General features: G+C 37.9%; 1 protein-coding gene across 3 annotated transcripts in view; it reads left to right on the top strand.

Annotated features, from left to right (window-relative positions):
* Positions 1-17,462, top strand: part of R3HCC1L (R3H domain and coiled-coil containing 1 like) — a 72,302-nt gene that overhangs the window by 43,846 nt on the left and 10,994 nt on the right. For 2 of the 3 annotated variants that reach the window (XM_006089954.3, XM_023754856.1), the window contains 2 exons: positions 3,613-5,405; positions 11,796-11,971. In XM_006089954.3, the coding sequence (XP_006090016.1) occupies positions 3,627-5,405; positions 11,796-11,971 (1,955 nt within the window). In that variant the 5' untranslated portion in view covers positions 3,613-3,626. Of the gene's footprint in view, positions 1-3,612; positions 5,406-10,340; positions 10,471-11,795; positions 11,972-17,462 lie in introns of those variants that run through there. The other variant, XM_023754857.1, reaches the window with a different exon arrangement.

Genomic DNA, 17,462 nt, shown 5'->3' with positions numbered 1-17,462 from the left:
GTTCAGTCGGGGGCGGGCCAGTAGGGGGAGGGGCCACGGGCAGTTGGCCACTGGCCCTGTCCCTGATCGGAGTGTGGGGGCTGATCTGGGGTGGGGCCAGGCAGGGGGAGGGGTTGTATGAGGTTGGCCAGCCGGCCCTGCCCTCTATTGGGGTAAGGGGGGGTGATAGAGCACGGGGCTGGCCAGGGGGGAGAGGCTGTGGTTGGGGGGGGGGTGTTGGCCATCCATCCCGCCCTTGAGGGAGAGGCCTATTGGGAGCAGGGCTGGCAGGGAAGGGGGGTTAAGGAGGTGGGGGGGTGGGGGGGAGAGGGGCCACAGGAGGTTGGCCGGCCAGCCCCACCCCCAATCGGGCGTTTGCTGGCTGCAGTGGGCGTCATAGCAACCTGACGTTACAGCGTTTCAGTCGCTGGCTTTTTATATATATAGATAAATGTCATTTATAAAAATGTAATAAATACTTAAAATTCATCACTTTGTAGTTATCTTACTACATATTAATATCCATGACCTTGAATTACTTTTGTTTATTATACTTTATGATTGAAATACTGTATCATGATGTACTACTGTATATCTTTTCCCATTTTCATGTTTAGTATCATTACCACAATGATAGCTAAAATTAGCCACAGTAGGAATATCTACATGGCAGTTGGGCAAATGCCCTAAGTCAGGGCTTTATTATTGTTTATTGTCTAGACTTTAAGTGATGGACAAAATACTAGTAATGCAAACTTAAAGTGTCATGTCTTTACCTATTACATTGTCATAGCTCAAAAATTTGAAGATACATCCTTCCATTCAAAAACTGAGTCAGAGTGGCTCAGTTTGTTGAGCGTTGTCCTGTGCACCAAAAGGTTGCAGGTTTGATTCCCGGACAGGGCATATACCTGGATTGCGGTTCAGTCCCTGTTATGGAAGGCAATGGATGGTTGTTTCTCTCTCACATAGTTGTTTCTCCCATCCATGTTTCTCTCTCCTTCCTAAGTATGTCCTCGGGTGAGGATTTAAAAAAGCAAAGTTATTACTTCACATTGTTTACATCATTGAGATAAACAAAAATATCAATCATTATTCCAAACTAGATTTGGAAAACTGGTTGCTAAACATTATCAGCACACCGCTGGTCATGTCATACTTGAATTCAGTGTTTTGGTAGGGAATGGATAATAGCATAAATTTATTACTCTGTTATTCAGCTGTAGGAAATTGTATTATGACAATATGTGGGCATTAACTAAGAATAAAAGAAAGATTGAGATTTAAAAGTCATTAGCTGTAGCACATAATACTTTTAAATTTGAAACCTTTGATATATGTCTGTTATAGATAAGAAATAGAATCATAGAATTTAGTTTAAAATTAATCCACACCTATCTGTTTTACAGATAGAAATTTTTTCTCAGTCATTCAGACTGTTTTAAATTATTCTAGATACAGAGTTCATTGCCTAAAAATAGTGTTGGAGAACTCTAGAAGTAGAAGTAGAGTTCTTTTTCTATTGAGCTAAGCTTTTATTTATTTATTTATTTATTTTTACCATTTGGTTCTGGTACTAACTTCTGCAGAAATATAGAAGCATAGAAACATAGAAGAAAAAATTTGTTCTGTATAGTAACCTATTAGGTATAAAGGTAGCAGGGATGTTCCTATTTAGACTTCTTTGGGCAAGAAGTATAGCTTTAGTTCCTTTAACCATACAGTGTATGGTATATTTTCTAGACTGTAATCTAAGACTGTTGCCTTTCTAAACTTCTAAATCACTACCTTTGGTCTCTAAATGACTTTGTAGATGAAGTAAAAGCTATTAGATTCTTGTACAAATTGTACACAGGTCAAGTATTTGTTAGATTCTTTTTAACTCAAAGCAGATCTCGGTGTTATTGTTATTCATGCTTGTGTTTTCATATTACTTTCAGCACAGCATTCTAGATTGTAGAAATGATATTAAATTTAATTTTATAATTTTGGGTATTAATCCTTTTATTTGGAGTCAATTGCAGATTTGATAAACACTCAATATCTTTTGTTTACATTGAAATTATTATTTAAAATGTTGAATTTCAAAGGGCTATGGGGACATAGTTCTTTAAATAACCTCTAAACTTACTTCTACCCATTATCGTTACTTTTTGTTGTGAGTCTACCTACCAGTTCTCTTACATAGCTCACATTTCGCCATCTTATATACAGAAGTTCATCATAATGTCTTTTGCCAGATGCTTTGCTGAGATCAAGATATGCTATGTCTATGGCATATCCTCCAGTGGAATACACATTTGTACTTCTGTCTTTGAAAAGTAGGCGTTTAAAAGAAATCCTGGCATGGCTCAATGTTAAAGTCATATTCTTCCACAAATGCAAAAATAGAAAATCCACGAAGATTGGTGGGCTAGATAATTAAGACATCAAAAGAGAATAGGGACAGGCAGATCACTCGGGACACTGGATGAATCAAGGTCATGGTATATACCTGGACTGAAAAGAAAATAGCCTGTGCCATGAGAGCACAGCTCCTTTACTGAGGAAGCAACATGAGGTGGTGCCATGCAGCCCACATTCAAGTTACCTGAATCAGATGAAGTTTTAGGGATCTGGAATAGAGTGGACAGAATTTGTTAACCTTTCTTTTCATCTTATTATCTCTTTCCTTTGAAATGTATGTGGTGAAATATTAACAATGGGTGCTTCTGAGTGTCTGTGGTTGTTTTTTGCTACATATAGCATCTCCTTATTCACTTTATTAATATATACTTTACTTTTTTGAATATTAAAAGAATAACTCAATATGAAATTGTCTAGCACATTTATTTATATTTTGTTGGTAGGTAAAGGTTTATTTAACCTTTGTTAAATATTTCCCCTTTTTAAATTCCATTGAGCAACCATGGTGGAGGTTGTCAGGAAGTTACTAGTGTGAGTTGTCTCATCTCATTCCTTGGCCTCCACCCTTCTTCATTCTACCCAGACCTGTTTTGTTGCTGCTGGAAAGAAGAACAATTTATAATAGGTCACTTGATTAAATAGTAATAATAGAATAATGGCTTTCTCTCTCCCACTACCTATTTCTTCCTAAAAATCATAGTTCAAAAGCAGTCCCTGATCAGTCATCTTATTTCCTAGCCCACATTCAAGTTACTCACATTCAGTTATTACTCTTAAAAAATTATACTTACATATATATAATATTTATGTTGAGCCAATATATTTTTAGGTGTCCTCCTTGAGTATACTCTTCAATGTAAATTATGACCTTCTAGAATATAGAGATGGTTGTGTTTTATGAGTACTAGATAAATACTAGTTCAGATAATCAGTTTTAATTCAGCCTAAGACAAGACTACTTGTTTAAAAAGTAGAGAGCACTTGGGAGGTAGAGGTAAAGGATTTGGGGAATATGAAGAAAGAGGATATATGGATAAAATTTATGGGCAGTTTTGGAATTTTATTAGTTGCTTATGTGATTGTATTAATTATTTTATGGCAGGTTTTCTCTTAACTTGAAAGTTTCTATAGCATGGATTAGTAGGCCCGCTACTTTTTAAAAATCTCTTGGTTCAATACATTGTAATTTGTTTTTTGTAATTAAATCATTCTCTCTATTTCTTGCAGATTGAGGTGGTGCCATGCAGCAAGAAGCAGTGAGATGCAGAGTTCGAGCCAGAAGGCCTGACATGGCACTTTATATACCTAAAGCTCGAAGGGGTGTAGTACTCCTCAAGACAGGGGATGAGGAAAAAAGCTGTGGTTCACCTAATTCTGTGGTGGAAGAAGAACAAAAAAATTGTCTCTCCCAAAAGGAGATCTTTAGAGAAAAACCTAAGACTCAAAGACTAAGTATTTATCCTGATAAAAAGGAGCACAATCGTAGGGAAGGAAAGAAATCTTCAACAAAATTAAGAAAAGACACGTGCCTTCAAGAAAACAATGAGGTTAGGGTTTGTACTAAGAGAGGAGCCACAGAATCCAAAGAAATACTATCCCAAGGACATCAGCAAGGAGTCCTAAATTCTGGGACTGTACCTAGTATACCTTTACAAAGACATTTTAAACCAAAGAAGGCGGAGTGTTTGGAGGTTGAAACCACAGATGTGACAGGACACGAGAGGTTGCCTCTATCTCTGTCTTGTTCAGAAATCTGTGAGGCTCCAATTTTAAACAAACCATTCCAAAATGTGGAATTCTGTGATTTCAGTAGGCTCGAACTAAGTCGGGAAACATTTGAAAACAGAGATTTAGAAAGCAGAATTGAAACAAATGCCAACGTTGTAGAGATATCTGGAGTTTTAAGACCTGAGAGTATGATTGGACCAGTAAAATTAAGCTCTGATTCTGGAATTGTGCAACAAGGCATGCAAACATCAGGTGGAATGTTGAAGCTCAGCAGTGGAGGCATCACCACTGTTCCTGTTCCTGGAAGTCCAGATGGTGTCACTGATCAACCTTGTGTAGACTTTGAAGCTGAGAATGTTGGTGACATAGCCAATAGTATAGATTTCATCTTGGGTCAGAAAGGTATAGATACCATTCCTGAGACAACGGGTCACATCTCTCATAAAATGACTTCAGCCAACACATTAGAGAGCACAGATGGCATTTTTGAGCCAACGATGATTAGAGAGTGTGAGGAGAATGACAACACTGCTGATGAGTTATGCATAAAGTATGAGCCTTCTGATACAGCTGCTCTTGCTCATGAAACAGATATAGGTAATGGGTTTAAGAGTGTAGGTGACATTACAAATAAGGCATGTATGATGGACATTACAGATACCATGCCTGATCAAATAACTGTAGATAGCCCTTGTGTCGTTGCAGTTAGAATAGCTGGTGAAGCCTATAGCAATACAAGTAGTTTCTCAGAATATTTAGAAATGAGTACAGATATAACCCCTTTTCATGTAGCTAGAGGTGGGAATGACACTGAAAATTTCAGCAACCTCACTGCTTGCTCAGATAGTAATGCTCAGAGTGTTTCATGTAGTTTCACAGAGTCACTAGGAAAGTTGACAGAGAGCTCGTCAGATTGTGCTTCATCCTTGCCTATAAAGAAGATTGCTGGTAGTAATTGTAACGTCTCTTTGGACTCTGAACTCAGTATGTTAAATGGGACAAAAGTACTTTCAGATAGTGCCTTGGACAATGATCTAGATTGTACTAGTGATATAACAGAGGCATTGCATGAACTGAAAACTGAAGAGTTCAAAACAAAAGAGGAAGATGACTCAGAGAATATAGAATTTGGTATGTCCTTTCCTGATATAGAATCAGTTTCTATAGAGACATCTATGGAACCGAAAACGACTGAAACTTCTCACATGGAGGAAAGTACAGCTACTGAGGAGAGCTGGGAGTCCATGTTTAATGATGATGGTGACTGCCTGGATCCACGTCTTTTACAAGAGGTATGTTTACTGGAAATTGCTTGATGCTTTGATAATTTGTAGATTCATAGAACTTGGGATTTTGGAGACATTTGTGTACATTCACTGATTTACCTCCAATGTAAGGGTTCCTGCAATACACATAGGATTATAGACTGAGAAAAGACTATCTGGTAGATCCTTAAAAAAAAAAATATGCAGAATTGAGTGATACTTATAACAGCCAAGTCGTTAGTAATTTAGTGAATAGATTAAAGATGAATTTAATGGATACTGGCTGGCTATTGAGGAATACAGAGGGAAACTTCTCAAAGGGGCTCTTCTGTGTTGACAAGATATATTTTACACAGGCCTATTTGAGGGGAGGAGGATAGTTTATTATTGTTTATTTTATTTTTCCAGTAGATGTTCAGATGTTTTTAGACACTAGCGTGAAAGAATTAGAGAAAGGAAGAGTAAAATAAAGGAAGGTATGATTGTTTTTTAAGGAATTTATTTTGAGTTAAAGAATAAATGGTTGTGGAGTCTATATAGAAAATATAAGTGATAATGACATGCTGGCTAGTTAGAGTTCATAAATACAAAATGTTAGGTTTTTTGTATCTAAATAATTTACAAATTATTTAGTTTAATATTTTCATTTTCTTAATTTAGACAACATTTAAATTAACATAAATACAAACTACTCCCCTTTCATTCCTTATAGTGGTGAGTTCACATAACCTTTACCTGAAATGAAAAAAATTATTTCCCTATAAAATCCCCAATTTCATAAATGGGAATATTGAAGTTTAGTGATCATACCTTTAGTAAATGGAGAATCAAGATTACAGTCTAATTCTATCTTACTCCAATATTTATATTCTTTTTACCAGACCACTTCCTCACCTATAAAATAGAGTTGTGTTTGAGTGATTCCAAAGAGCCTTTTAAATACTGATGAGTCTTTTGTTTCTGAGAGTTAAACCAGAAGTACAGAAAAATAATCACACGCATGTGAGACACATGATACTGAAAAGGTCAGCCCATTGGACAGAATTGACTTTCCAATACCAAGCAGTTTCTTCTCACTCTTAGAATGTGTTTGCATGCACACCTACCTATACCACAGTTAGCACTTCTTATGGTCAAATCAGCAAACACTATCTTAAACATTCCTTGGGAAGAAATATAGAGCAGAAAGTACCTATCAATGGGCATTCATGAACCCCTTGAAATTGCATGAAATTTTTTATAGGTGTAGTTTTTCATAGCTTTCATCAGATTCTCAAAGACAGTGGTCCCCATAATATGGTCCCTGGACCAACAGCATGAGCATCACTTGGAACATTGTTAGAAATATAAACTCTTCAGCCCATCAAGTGATTCTGATGCACATACAATGAGAACCACTGCTCAAAGATAATACAGAAACTTAAATGTATTTCAGAAAGTGAGTGTGGTAACTAGAAATTACTGTTAGCCCATAATTAGGAAAAACAACTGTTCAGAGATTTTAGAATCAAATTGGATTCAGAAATACCAATAATGGGGGAATTTGGGTGAATATAGAGAAGTTATTAAGGATCCACGCATTGGAAGATGGTCTTAGTTTGAGAAACGAAGCAGCATTCATAGGAGTTGGGAAAGGGAATACCGGAGTGGGTAGAAAACATAGGTGGGTACACATAGAGAAAGGACAGCTTCCTACAAAAGAAGGGCATGGCACACAGAGCCTTTAACACATGGTAGAACTTGTTAAATATTCACTGAATGGATGTAGGCTATAGGGGAGAATTAGAGATCTCTTCCTTTTTAAGGTAGCCTCCAGATGCTTTCAAAACACAATTGATGCCCGGCTGGTGTAGTTCAGTGGTTGAGCGTCAACCTATGAACCAGGAGGTCATGGGTTCGATTCCCAGTCAGGGCACATGCCTGAGTTGTGGGCTCGATCCCCAGTGGGAGGGGGTGCTGGAGGCAGCCAAACAATGATTCTCTCTCATCATTAATGTTTCTATCTCTCCTCTCTTCCTCTCTGAAATCAATTAAACAGACAACATAATTGCTGCTAGAACTTGGATTCTGTGTAGTAGCTTAGGGATATGGTTTTGTATCCAGGGGGCAGGGCAGTCAGGTGGGTAACTCTTTTTCAAGTCTTAACACTGTTTAGAATAGGTGCAAAAGAATGTAGGTAACTACTTAATATTTTGAGGAGCATAGCCAGAGAGGACACTAGCATGTCCTAAAGCTGGGAATGGCAGAAAAATGGAGTATGTAGTGTTTTAAGCCAAAGACAGCCAGTGCCTGGGTGTTGTGTTTGGATATCTTCGGAGGTGCTTGGTAGGAAGTGGATCTATGTTGAGGGATGAGGATGGATGAGAACAAAAAACGAGATGGAGAGATGGATTGAGAATGTTGAAGCAGATCTAACTTTAAACTTTGGTCTTCTGTGCTTTGGGTTTTAGAAGATGTAATAATAATAATGTTATTAAAAGATGTCAAATCCAATAACATTAATAGTCCTTTGGCTACTATTACACTTAATTTATTATTTGTATTACTCCAAACATACTTTATTAAAGGTTAAACCAGAATGTCTCCCTACCTTGAAAACTTTCCAACCAAAGATGTTTGGCTCTTTTCCCAGCTGGCCTGTTTCTTTGTTGACAATGGCTAGACATATGGAGGTTTTTCTAATACTTTTAATAGGCAGGAAAGTATGCTATACAGTAGGGTGTGGCAGCCATTGGCATGTGAAGCAGTTTCCTGTGATGTTTGAACCTCTAAAATTGCCTGAGGAGGATAGAGAGCATAGCTAGGCCATTATTGAGCTCCCAGAATTGCAACTCTTGATGAGTCTCTGTAGATCACACTTAATCTTCTAAAGCCATGGTATGGGATGCCCAGAGACTTAAGTTGATAATTTATATAGAAAAGGATATTGGCATGACCTCTTTTAACCTTCTGAGTGTTGGTACAAGAACAAAGGAATTATTGTCTAAATAAAACTTCCTTAGCTTCTGTGCCTCTCTCTACTGATCGGCAAACTTATTGGTAGGAGGGTTAATATCTTTTGTTATTAGTTCCAGCTCATGTTATATATATTTGATTTGTTTTTGGGGTTTTTTTAAGCCTCACAGGGGAGTGAAGATATTTTTTTCTATTGATGTTTATGGAGAGTGGAAGAGGGGGAGAGAGAGAGAGGAGAAAGAAAAACATAGATGTTAGACAAATCAATTGGTTGCTTCCTGCACATGCCCCGATGGGGGGTGGGGATTGAACTTGCAACCCAGGTATGTGTCCTTGACCAGGAACTTAACTTGTAGGTTTTATATTTATTGTTCCATGAAATACAGACTAAGAATTGTATGTTTTGCTATTATTAACACTGCTATTTAATCAGTCCCAGAAGCCAAAATGCTTAATAGTTAGCTTAAAAATGGGATACAATTATACAAATTTCAATTTTGCGGACTAGGGTACAGCAAAGGACCTTAATCATATTTTCTTGCCAGATCACCCTCTTTTCCTTTCTCTTTCTAATCAGTTCTTAGTATTTATATTTTGGAGGTATTTTTATAGTCATGCATTGTTTACCTTTCACAATGCATTATTTAGCCCCAGTTTGTAAATGCATGGACATGCAGTGCTTTGTTTTGTTTGTTTTTTTTGCAAAGTAGCTCTGAAAGTCAACGCCAGAAATCCAAAAATGAAATGAAGGAAACAATTCTAATAGGATAAAAAATATTTAGAATTAAAATTAACAAAAGACATACAAAACTTGTACTTTGAAAATTGCAAAATGTTGGAAGAAATTAAAGAAGACCTAAATAATGAAAAGACATCACATGTTCATCTCTGATTAATAAAATTAAGATACTTCCCAAATTCAAATGGAAATGCACGGAACTCAGGATAACCAAAGTGATTTTGAAACAGAAGAACAAAGTAGAAAGACTCAAACTTCCTGATTTCATAGCTATTATAATAAAACTACAGTAATCAAGACAGTGTGGCACCTGGTATAAGGGTGGACTTGCAAGTGATTTAAGACTCCCCTTGTTTCTGGGGCTCTGAGTTATTAAACTGATATACCAGCCCACTCTAGGCTTTTAAGACTTTCTTAAAAGTTTAGCTGATAATCTTCTTGCTCACTTGTGTGGTGGCCGATTCTTCCCATGATATGTCAAAGGCAAACGGTTTATATGTTCTGTTTCTCTTTGGAGGGACTTGTCATTCTATGGACTTTAGTTTTCTTGGTTGTCTTGGATTCTCAACTGAATTCGATTTCATAGATCAGCTGCTCTTATTGTTATGGTGGTAAGAATACTCTCTTTGTACTTTCTGCATCCTAAAAGTGGACATAGCTCTGGTTGTTTTGGTCAGTGGTTAGAGTGTTGACCCGAGGACCAAGGGTTGTGGGTTCAAATCCTATTCAAGGGCACCTACTTCAGTTGCAGGTTCATCCCTACCCGGGGCAGGGTGTGTGCAGGAGGCAACCAATCGATATGCCTCTCTCACATGGTTCTTTCTCTCTCTCCCCCTCCCTCCCTTTGTCCTTTCCTCCCTCCCTCTTTTTCTCACTCCTCCCTCCCTCCCTCCTACTCTCTCTAAAATTCAATGGAAAAAATATCCTCAGGTGAGGATTAAAAAAAAAAAAAGTGGGAATAGCTTAGCCTGTAATAGATTCAGCACTCAGTTAAATTTTGTTTAAAGAAGGTTGAATTCATTGAATATTTAGGTGCCATATAGTATGCTAAGCACTTACTGCATCATTTCATTTAATCCACACAGCTGTCTATGAAGTATAAATATTACTATTATTCCCATTTTTTAAGATATAAAACTGAAGCCTGGTGGAGAAACGGAACTAGAGGCACTTCATTTTTGTTGGTTTTACTTAAATCACCTTTCCCCTTTCCTTCCTCCTCAATAAAATTCTTGAATCCATTTTTTACTTTTCCAAGGAAAGGAAATACAGTCCTGGCATTGCAAGCTCTCGTTTCCTCATTTGATGGGAAAAGGGGCATGGTACAATAGAGGGAAAGCTTGAAGGCATCTAGTTGGGCTTTTAATTAACAAGAAGACACTCTGAAGGCTTTGGATGGTCAGTATTAGCATCTAGGTTCTGTAACAAGTGAATGACAAAATGGCTTTGTTGCCACTTTCCACTTTCCCTTTCCCTTCTGTTTCTAGTGTAAAATAGTTAATAGCCTTTAGTTTTTTCATAGGATAGTAGAATTTTAATGTTGTTGGGTGTTTGTTTGTTTTTTAGAAAAAGAAAATAGCCAAATTTAGTACGTACATATGTATGGGAACTTCGCATATATGAGAGAGTCAGAGACCCCAAATGCATGAGAGGTTCCTAGAATGTTTAAATATTTTTATTACTTTCTATTAATTTCTTTACTAACCTGCTATGTGGCAATTATTTAAGGTAGTTCTCATGCTAGGGACTTTAATTATAATTACTTGAACCACTTAAATTTGCCTTAACAAATTCCTTTGTAAGCTAAGTTCAACAAAAGGTGGACTAACAAAGTGTTTCTATTCTTAAATTTTTGTTTTTGTTCACTTCCAAAAGAAAAACTATGAGATGAGTCTGATCAGTAAGCTCAAATAATACAAACATTATTAATTGATCTCTTCAGTTACTTTCTGAAATTCATTTTCCACGATGTGCCATTTGTAACTCACCACATTAATCATTCCACATTTTCTCACACAGTAGTTGATAGATGCAAGTTAAGTTTCATGCATTGCCTGTCTTTGCTAGAAATTCAATACCTTTTCAAGTATTTCACATGTATTATATAAACTGGGTGATAAAACCCTGGTCATTGTATTTATGAACAGCATTAATACAGAGAAAATATTAAAAGTTAAATAATAGGAACATGGAGACTAGGAGGAAGATTGTTTGGGGAGAATCCTATATAATAAAACCCTAATATGCAAATCGACTGAACGGTGGAACGACCGGCAGAATGACCGGTCACTATGATGCGCACTGACCACCAGGGGGCAGATGCTCAATGCAAGGAGCTGCCCACTGGTGGTCAGTGTGCTCCCACAGGGGGAGCGCTGCTCAGCCAGAAGCCAGGCTCATAGCTGGCGAGCACAGTGGCAGTGGCGGGAGCCTCTCCCACCTTCCGCGGCAGCGCTAAGGAACAGCAAGCTGAGCAGTAAGGAGCAGTGAGCAGGTGGGTGGTAAGGAGCGAGGGATCCCTGACTGCCGCTGGGGGATGGGGCCTAAGCCAGCCAGGTGGACATCCCCTGACGGGTCATGGACTGCAAGAGGACGCAGGTCGGGCTGAGGGACACACACACACACACACACACACACACACACACACACACACACCAGTGCACGAATTTTATATAATGCTCTGGCTTGATGTGACAGTCACTAATATGCTTCTTCTTTCTTAGTTATCAGGGAATATGAAGAATACAAAAAGCATCCAGGAACCTAGATTTGATTATTATAACAGTGAAGTTCCTGATATTGACCTCAGTGATTGTGAATTCCCACATGTCATTGAAATTTATGACTTCCCTCAAGAATTTCGTACTGAAGACCTCCTACGGGTTTTCTGCAGTTATCAGTAAGTATTGCAAATGGTTGGGGATGTTAGGGAAAGTGGGATGAAGTTTTCTTGAAAATGTCTTCTGAAAAATCATCTCATGTTTTCATATTCCCTGTTGTTAACTTTAGCATCAAGTTTACTTACTGTCTTTTCCAAGTCTGTTAGAAATGTTGTGTATTAAACCACTCTTCTGCTAAATCCTTACAAATGCCAAATAGTCTTTCTAGACAATTTTTAGCAGTTAGGAAGACCAGTATTAATGATGACTTCTAAATCTGTCTTCATAGTGTATTTAGTTCATTTTATATTGTAATTATTGATATACTCTTGAATAAGGTAGAGGTTAGGAGTGCAGACCAACCCACACAGTCAGAAATCCACATATAACTTTTGTCTCTCCAAAAACTTAACTATTAAGAGCCTACTGTTAACTGGAAGCCTTACTGATAACATAAGCAGTTGATTAACACTTATTTTGCATGTTATAAGTATATGTACAGTATTTTCACAAGAAAGTAAGCTAGAGAAAAGAAATGTTACTAAGAAAATCATAAGACAAAGACAGTACATCCTATATAATAAAGAGATAATATGCAAATTGATCATTACTTTAACACACAAGATGGCCACCCCCATGTGGTCAAAGATGGCCGGCAGGGGAGGGCAGTTGTGGGTGATCAGGCCTGCAGGGGAGGGCAGTTAGGGGTGACTGGGCCAGCAGAGGACGGCAGTTGGGGGTGACCAGGTCTGAAGGGGAGGACAGTTGGGGGGGACCCAGACCTGCAGGGGGGGCAGTTGGGGGGGAACCAGGCCTGCAGGAGAGGGCAGTTAGGGGCAACCAGGCTGGCAAGGGAGGGCAGTTAGGGGTGACCGGGCCAGCAGGGGAGGGCAGTTGGGGCTGACCAGGCCTGCAGGGGAGGACAGTTAGGGGCAATTGGGCCAGCAGGGGAGCAGTTAGGCGTCGATCAGGCTGGCAGGGGAGTGGTTAGGGGGTGATCAGGCTGTCAGGCAGAAGCAGTTAGGGGCAATCAGGCAGGCAGGTGACTGGTTGGGAGCCAGCAGTCCTGGATTGTGAGAGGGGTCCCAGATTGGAGAGGGTGCAGGCTGGGCTGAGGGACACACACCCCTCCATGCATGAATTTCGTGCACCAGGCCTCTAGTTTATAATACTGTACTATATCTATTGATACTATAGGTTTTAAGAAATTCAAATATAAATATTAATAAATTCACATGCAAGTTCAAAACCATCCATGTTCAAGGGTTAACTGTATTTGGATGTATGCCTGACATCCTTTTTTGTATGTTTACTTGTCCCATCTTTTTCTCCTCTTTCTTGCCTTCTTTTGGATGGATGAGGTATTTTTTTCATTCTATTTTTGGGGGAAATGATGCTCTGTTTCTATTCTTTGGTGGTTACTTTAGAAATTACAAAATGCATGTTTATCAGTGGCTAAAGTTGATATTTTCACACTCTTCCCAAACACTGTAAAAGCTTTTAGCTTCATTCCCCAATTCCATTCTTCACTTCATCTCCACCCCATTTTATATGCTACTAGAGGCCCGGTGCACGGATTTGTGCACCGGTAGGGTCCCTCTGCCTGGCCTGTGGGGATTGGGTCAAAACCAGCTCTCTGACACCCCCCCCAAGGGTCCTGAGTCGTGAGAGGGTGCAGGCCAGGCTGAGGGGACCCCACCGGTACATGAATCCGTGCACTGGGCCTCTAGTATGCATATAAGATCTTTGGTTAATCTCTTCCCACCCTTCCCTCTGAGATACATTGGTATGTTCCATGTTTCCATGCCTGTGGTTTCAGCTCCTACGTTGAGCATATGCCCCCTGGTGGTCAGTGTGTGTCATAGCTACCAGTCGGCTGGTTGGCCAGTTGCTTAGGCTTTTATATACATAGATTATGATTGAGCATTGTGATTCTTTGATTATTATTTTTTATTTTATTTTTATTTTTTTAAAAATATATTTTATTGATTTTTTTACAGAGAGGAAGGGAGAGGGATAGAGAGTTAGAAACATCAATGGGAGAGAAACATCGATTAGTTGCCTCTTGCACACTCCCTACTGGGGATGTGCCCGCAACCAGGGTACATGCCCTTGACTGGAATCGAACCTGGGACCTTGCAGTCTGCAGGCCGACGCTCTATCCACTGAGCCAAACCAGCTAGGGCTATTTTTTATTTTTTTAAAAAATATATTGATTTTTTACAGAGAGGAAGGGAGAGAGAGAGTTAGAAACATCGATGAGAGAGAAACATCGATCAGCTGCCTCCTGCCCAATCCCTACTGGGGATGTGCCCGCAACCAAGTTACATGCCCTTGACTGGAATCGAACCTGGAACCCTTCAGTCCACAGGCCGATGCTCTATCCACTGAGCCAAACCGGTTAGGGCAGCATTGTGATTCTTTTTAATTTTTTTATTTTAAACTTTATTTGATGTTACTGTTTTATATATTCAGCATTCAGATTTACCCATTTTCCGTGTTCTTCATTTATATCTTCTTGCATCTCATACCTACCATCTGAAATCTTTTTCTTTATGTAAGTGTGGGACAATTATTTAGCATTTACTTTAATGATAGTCTGCTGGTAAGAAAGTCATTTTTTTTTTTTTTTTTTTAAATATATTTTATTGATTTTTTACAGAGAGGAAGGGAGAGAGATAGAGAGTTAGAAACATCGATGAAAGAGAAACATCGACCAGCTGCCTCCTGCACATCTCCCACTGGGGATGTGCCCGCAACCCAGGTACATGCCCTTGACCGGAATCGAACCCGGGACCCCTCAGTCCGCAGGCCGACGCTCTATCTCATTTTTTTTTTTTAATGTCTTTATTTCAACTTCATTCTTGAAAGACGTTTTTGCAGGATATAAAATTATAGCTTGGTAGTTACTTTTCTCTCAGAAACTTGAAGTTGTTATTTTACTGTTTCCTGGCATTCCTTGTGGAGGATGAGAAGTCATCTCAAAGTCTAGCAACTGTTGCTTCTGAATGTAATTTTTTTTTTCCTTTTGATGCTGTTAAGGCTTTCTCTTTGTTTTTGGTGTTCTGAATTTTCAATATGAGGCTTTGTGTTTCTTTTTATTTATTCATTCTGATATTATTTGGGCTTCTTAAATCAGTGAATTAATGTTTTTTATTGGTTTTGGAGAGTACCTCACACATTATCTCTTCAAATATTGCCTCTGCCAGTTTCTTTCTCTTCTACCTTCTCTAGGATGCCAATCAAATGTATATTAGACCCCTCACTTGATTCTCATGTTAACTCTCATATTTTTTATTTTTTTCTGTTTCATTCTGAGTAATTTCTTTAGCTCTAGTTTCCAGTTCACTGATTTTTTCTTCATTTGTTTAATTTGCTGTTAAATCTGTCCACTGAATTTTTAAATTTCATTTTATGTTTCTAATTTTTCAAAGTTCTCTGTCTTCTTCAAATATGCATAGTCAGTTTTTAGTTTCTTGTTTTCTCTAAGTATTTTCAAAATTTAAAAAATTTCTTCAAGTATATTAAACATAGACTGTATATAGTTTGTATCTGGTAACTACTTTACCTGAAGTCTTTTTTAGTTCTGTTTCATCAAATTTTCGCTCATAGTGCCTTGCTTTTTAGTTCCAAGATTGCAGATTTAGTTCCAAGAGCTCTCCATTTTCTTTACAATTTTATTTATGGAAATTGATGCCTCCAATAAAAGAAGAGGATTTCTCCTGAAAGGATTTGTGTTTTTTCTACCAAGCACCAAGGGCACTAACAGTTCAGGAACACTGTAAATTAAATTATTGATTTGAGGTTATTCTGACCACTCAGTTAGAAATAGTCAAGTGGAGAATGATAAAAAATGATTGTTACATGTTTCAACTAGTTTAACAACACTTATAAGTGTCCATTCACTTGACAGTCTTTGATGTAGTGCCAAGGCCTTTTTTTTTTTTTTTTTAAGTTATTTGTCTATTGGTAAAAGACTTTTTGCATATTAGCATCATATTATTCCAGTTTCATTTCTTTTAAGTGGAGTAAGAACTTTAACATACTTTCAGAATCATCTGAGTGCATATTGCTTATAGGGTTAAATGTTTCCTCTGTCTTTTATAGCTGTTTTGCCCAAACAGTTGTTAGTAGTTTCTTAGGATTTTTAGTGACTTCACCTTTCTCTGGTCTTCCAATACATTCAACTAAGTTTTTATAGACAATTAAGACCCAATATCCAGAGCCTATTCCATATAAAATGTATAATAGATTTTAAAAAGCAGTCAAGATTAAATCACAAATTAGAACTACCTTAGATTGTCGTTAATAATGATGACTTTTAAAACCAAGGATCAGTTTTGATGTCTAAACTTGGAAGATTAGTTAATTTAATAATTCCCTTTGATTTGTTTCTTTTTAATCTTACCTGTAAGACCTTTTTTCTTATCAAATCTAAAAACATCCTCGAAAGAGAGGTATTTTAAAGGATTATAAATTCTAAAGTCTAAAAGATTCTCCAGAATACATCTAGATCTTTTTGTATCCTTTTGTATCTTATGATATATATTTTTACTATTGAATTTTTTCACAGTCTCCAACCCCTGTGGTCACTTTACGCTATGGTTAAACTTACCCTTACATTTAGGAAATTTTCTAACCAACCATCAAAGCTTCCTTTATTCTATTTCCCTTAAACGAATTTTTTTATCAAAGGAATTTTTTTTCTTCATTTGTTTTTAAAGAGGGAAAATATTTTAGCAGTTGACTTTTTTTCTTTATAGTACTTTATAAAAATAGAAAAGGTCATGATCTATAATAATGCCTGTGAGTCAAATACTGCAGGCAGCTTTGTGTTTTAATCATTAATCACCATCTTCATTAATATTAATAATTTTTTATGAATATTGCTATTAATAATAAAAAATAATGAGTGCCATTCATTTACTAAATACCCCTTGAGTGCTCAATACCGTGTGCTCTTTGCTTGTCATGGATGATCCTATTTCCATTTTTACAACTCTGTGAGGAAGTACCATGCCCATTTCTACAGATGAGGAGACGTAGCTTCAAGAGAGGTTAAACTCAGGATGGATAGCAGAACCTGATTCCATTTATATCTGATGCTTAAACACTGTGCTCTTTCCACAGTACTATATTGAGTCCATGAGCAGTTTTAACCTCCTAGCTCAGTGATTCTCAACCTTGGCTGCACATTAGAATCACCTGGGAATCTTTTTAAAATCCTGATTTCTGGGCCTCATCGTCCGGAAATTCTGTTTTCTTTGTTTTTGGGAGGAGCCACTATAAGTGGAACGAAGATACAGAATTTCACTGGTGTGATCCCCGGAAATTTCATTTCTAAAACACACCCCCGTGTTAAGGCTGTTGAGGCGCGGGTGGAACATGTCCAAGGCAGACGAAAATCCTTTTGGCTGAGTGAGCTCCAGGTGCCAGCACATTGTTGAGCCTGACCCAATAGGGAAGAAGGATTCCCCACGCTGAAGGGGATATTCAGGACCACCTCCACCT

The sequence above is a fragment of the Myotis lucifugus genome, unplaced genomic scaffold, assembly GCF_000147115.1.
Source record: "Myotis lucifugus unplaced genomic scaffold, Myoluc2.0 scaffold_66, whole genome shotgun sequence".
Lineage (NCBI taxonomy): Eukaryota > Metazoa > Chordata > Mammalia > Chiroptera > Vespertilionidae > Myotis > Myotis lucifugus.
Note: the sequence above shows the minus strand (reverse complement) of the source record. Positions and strands in the feature narration are given on the sequence as shown.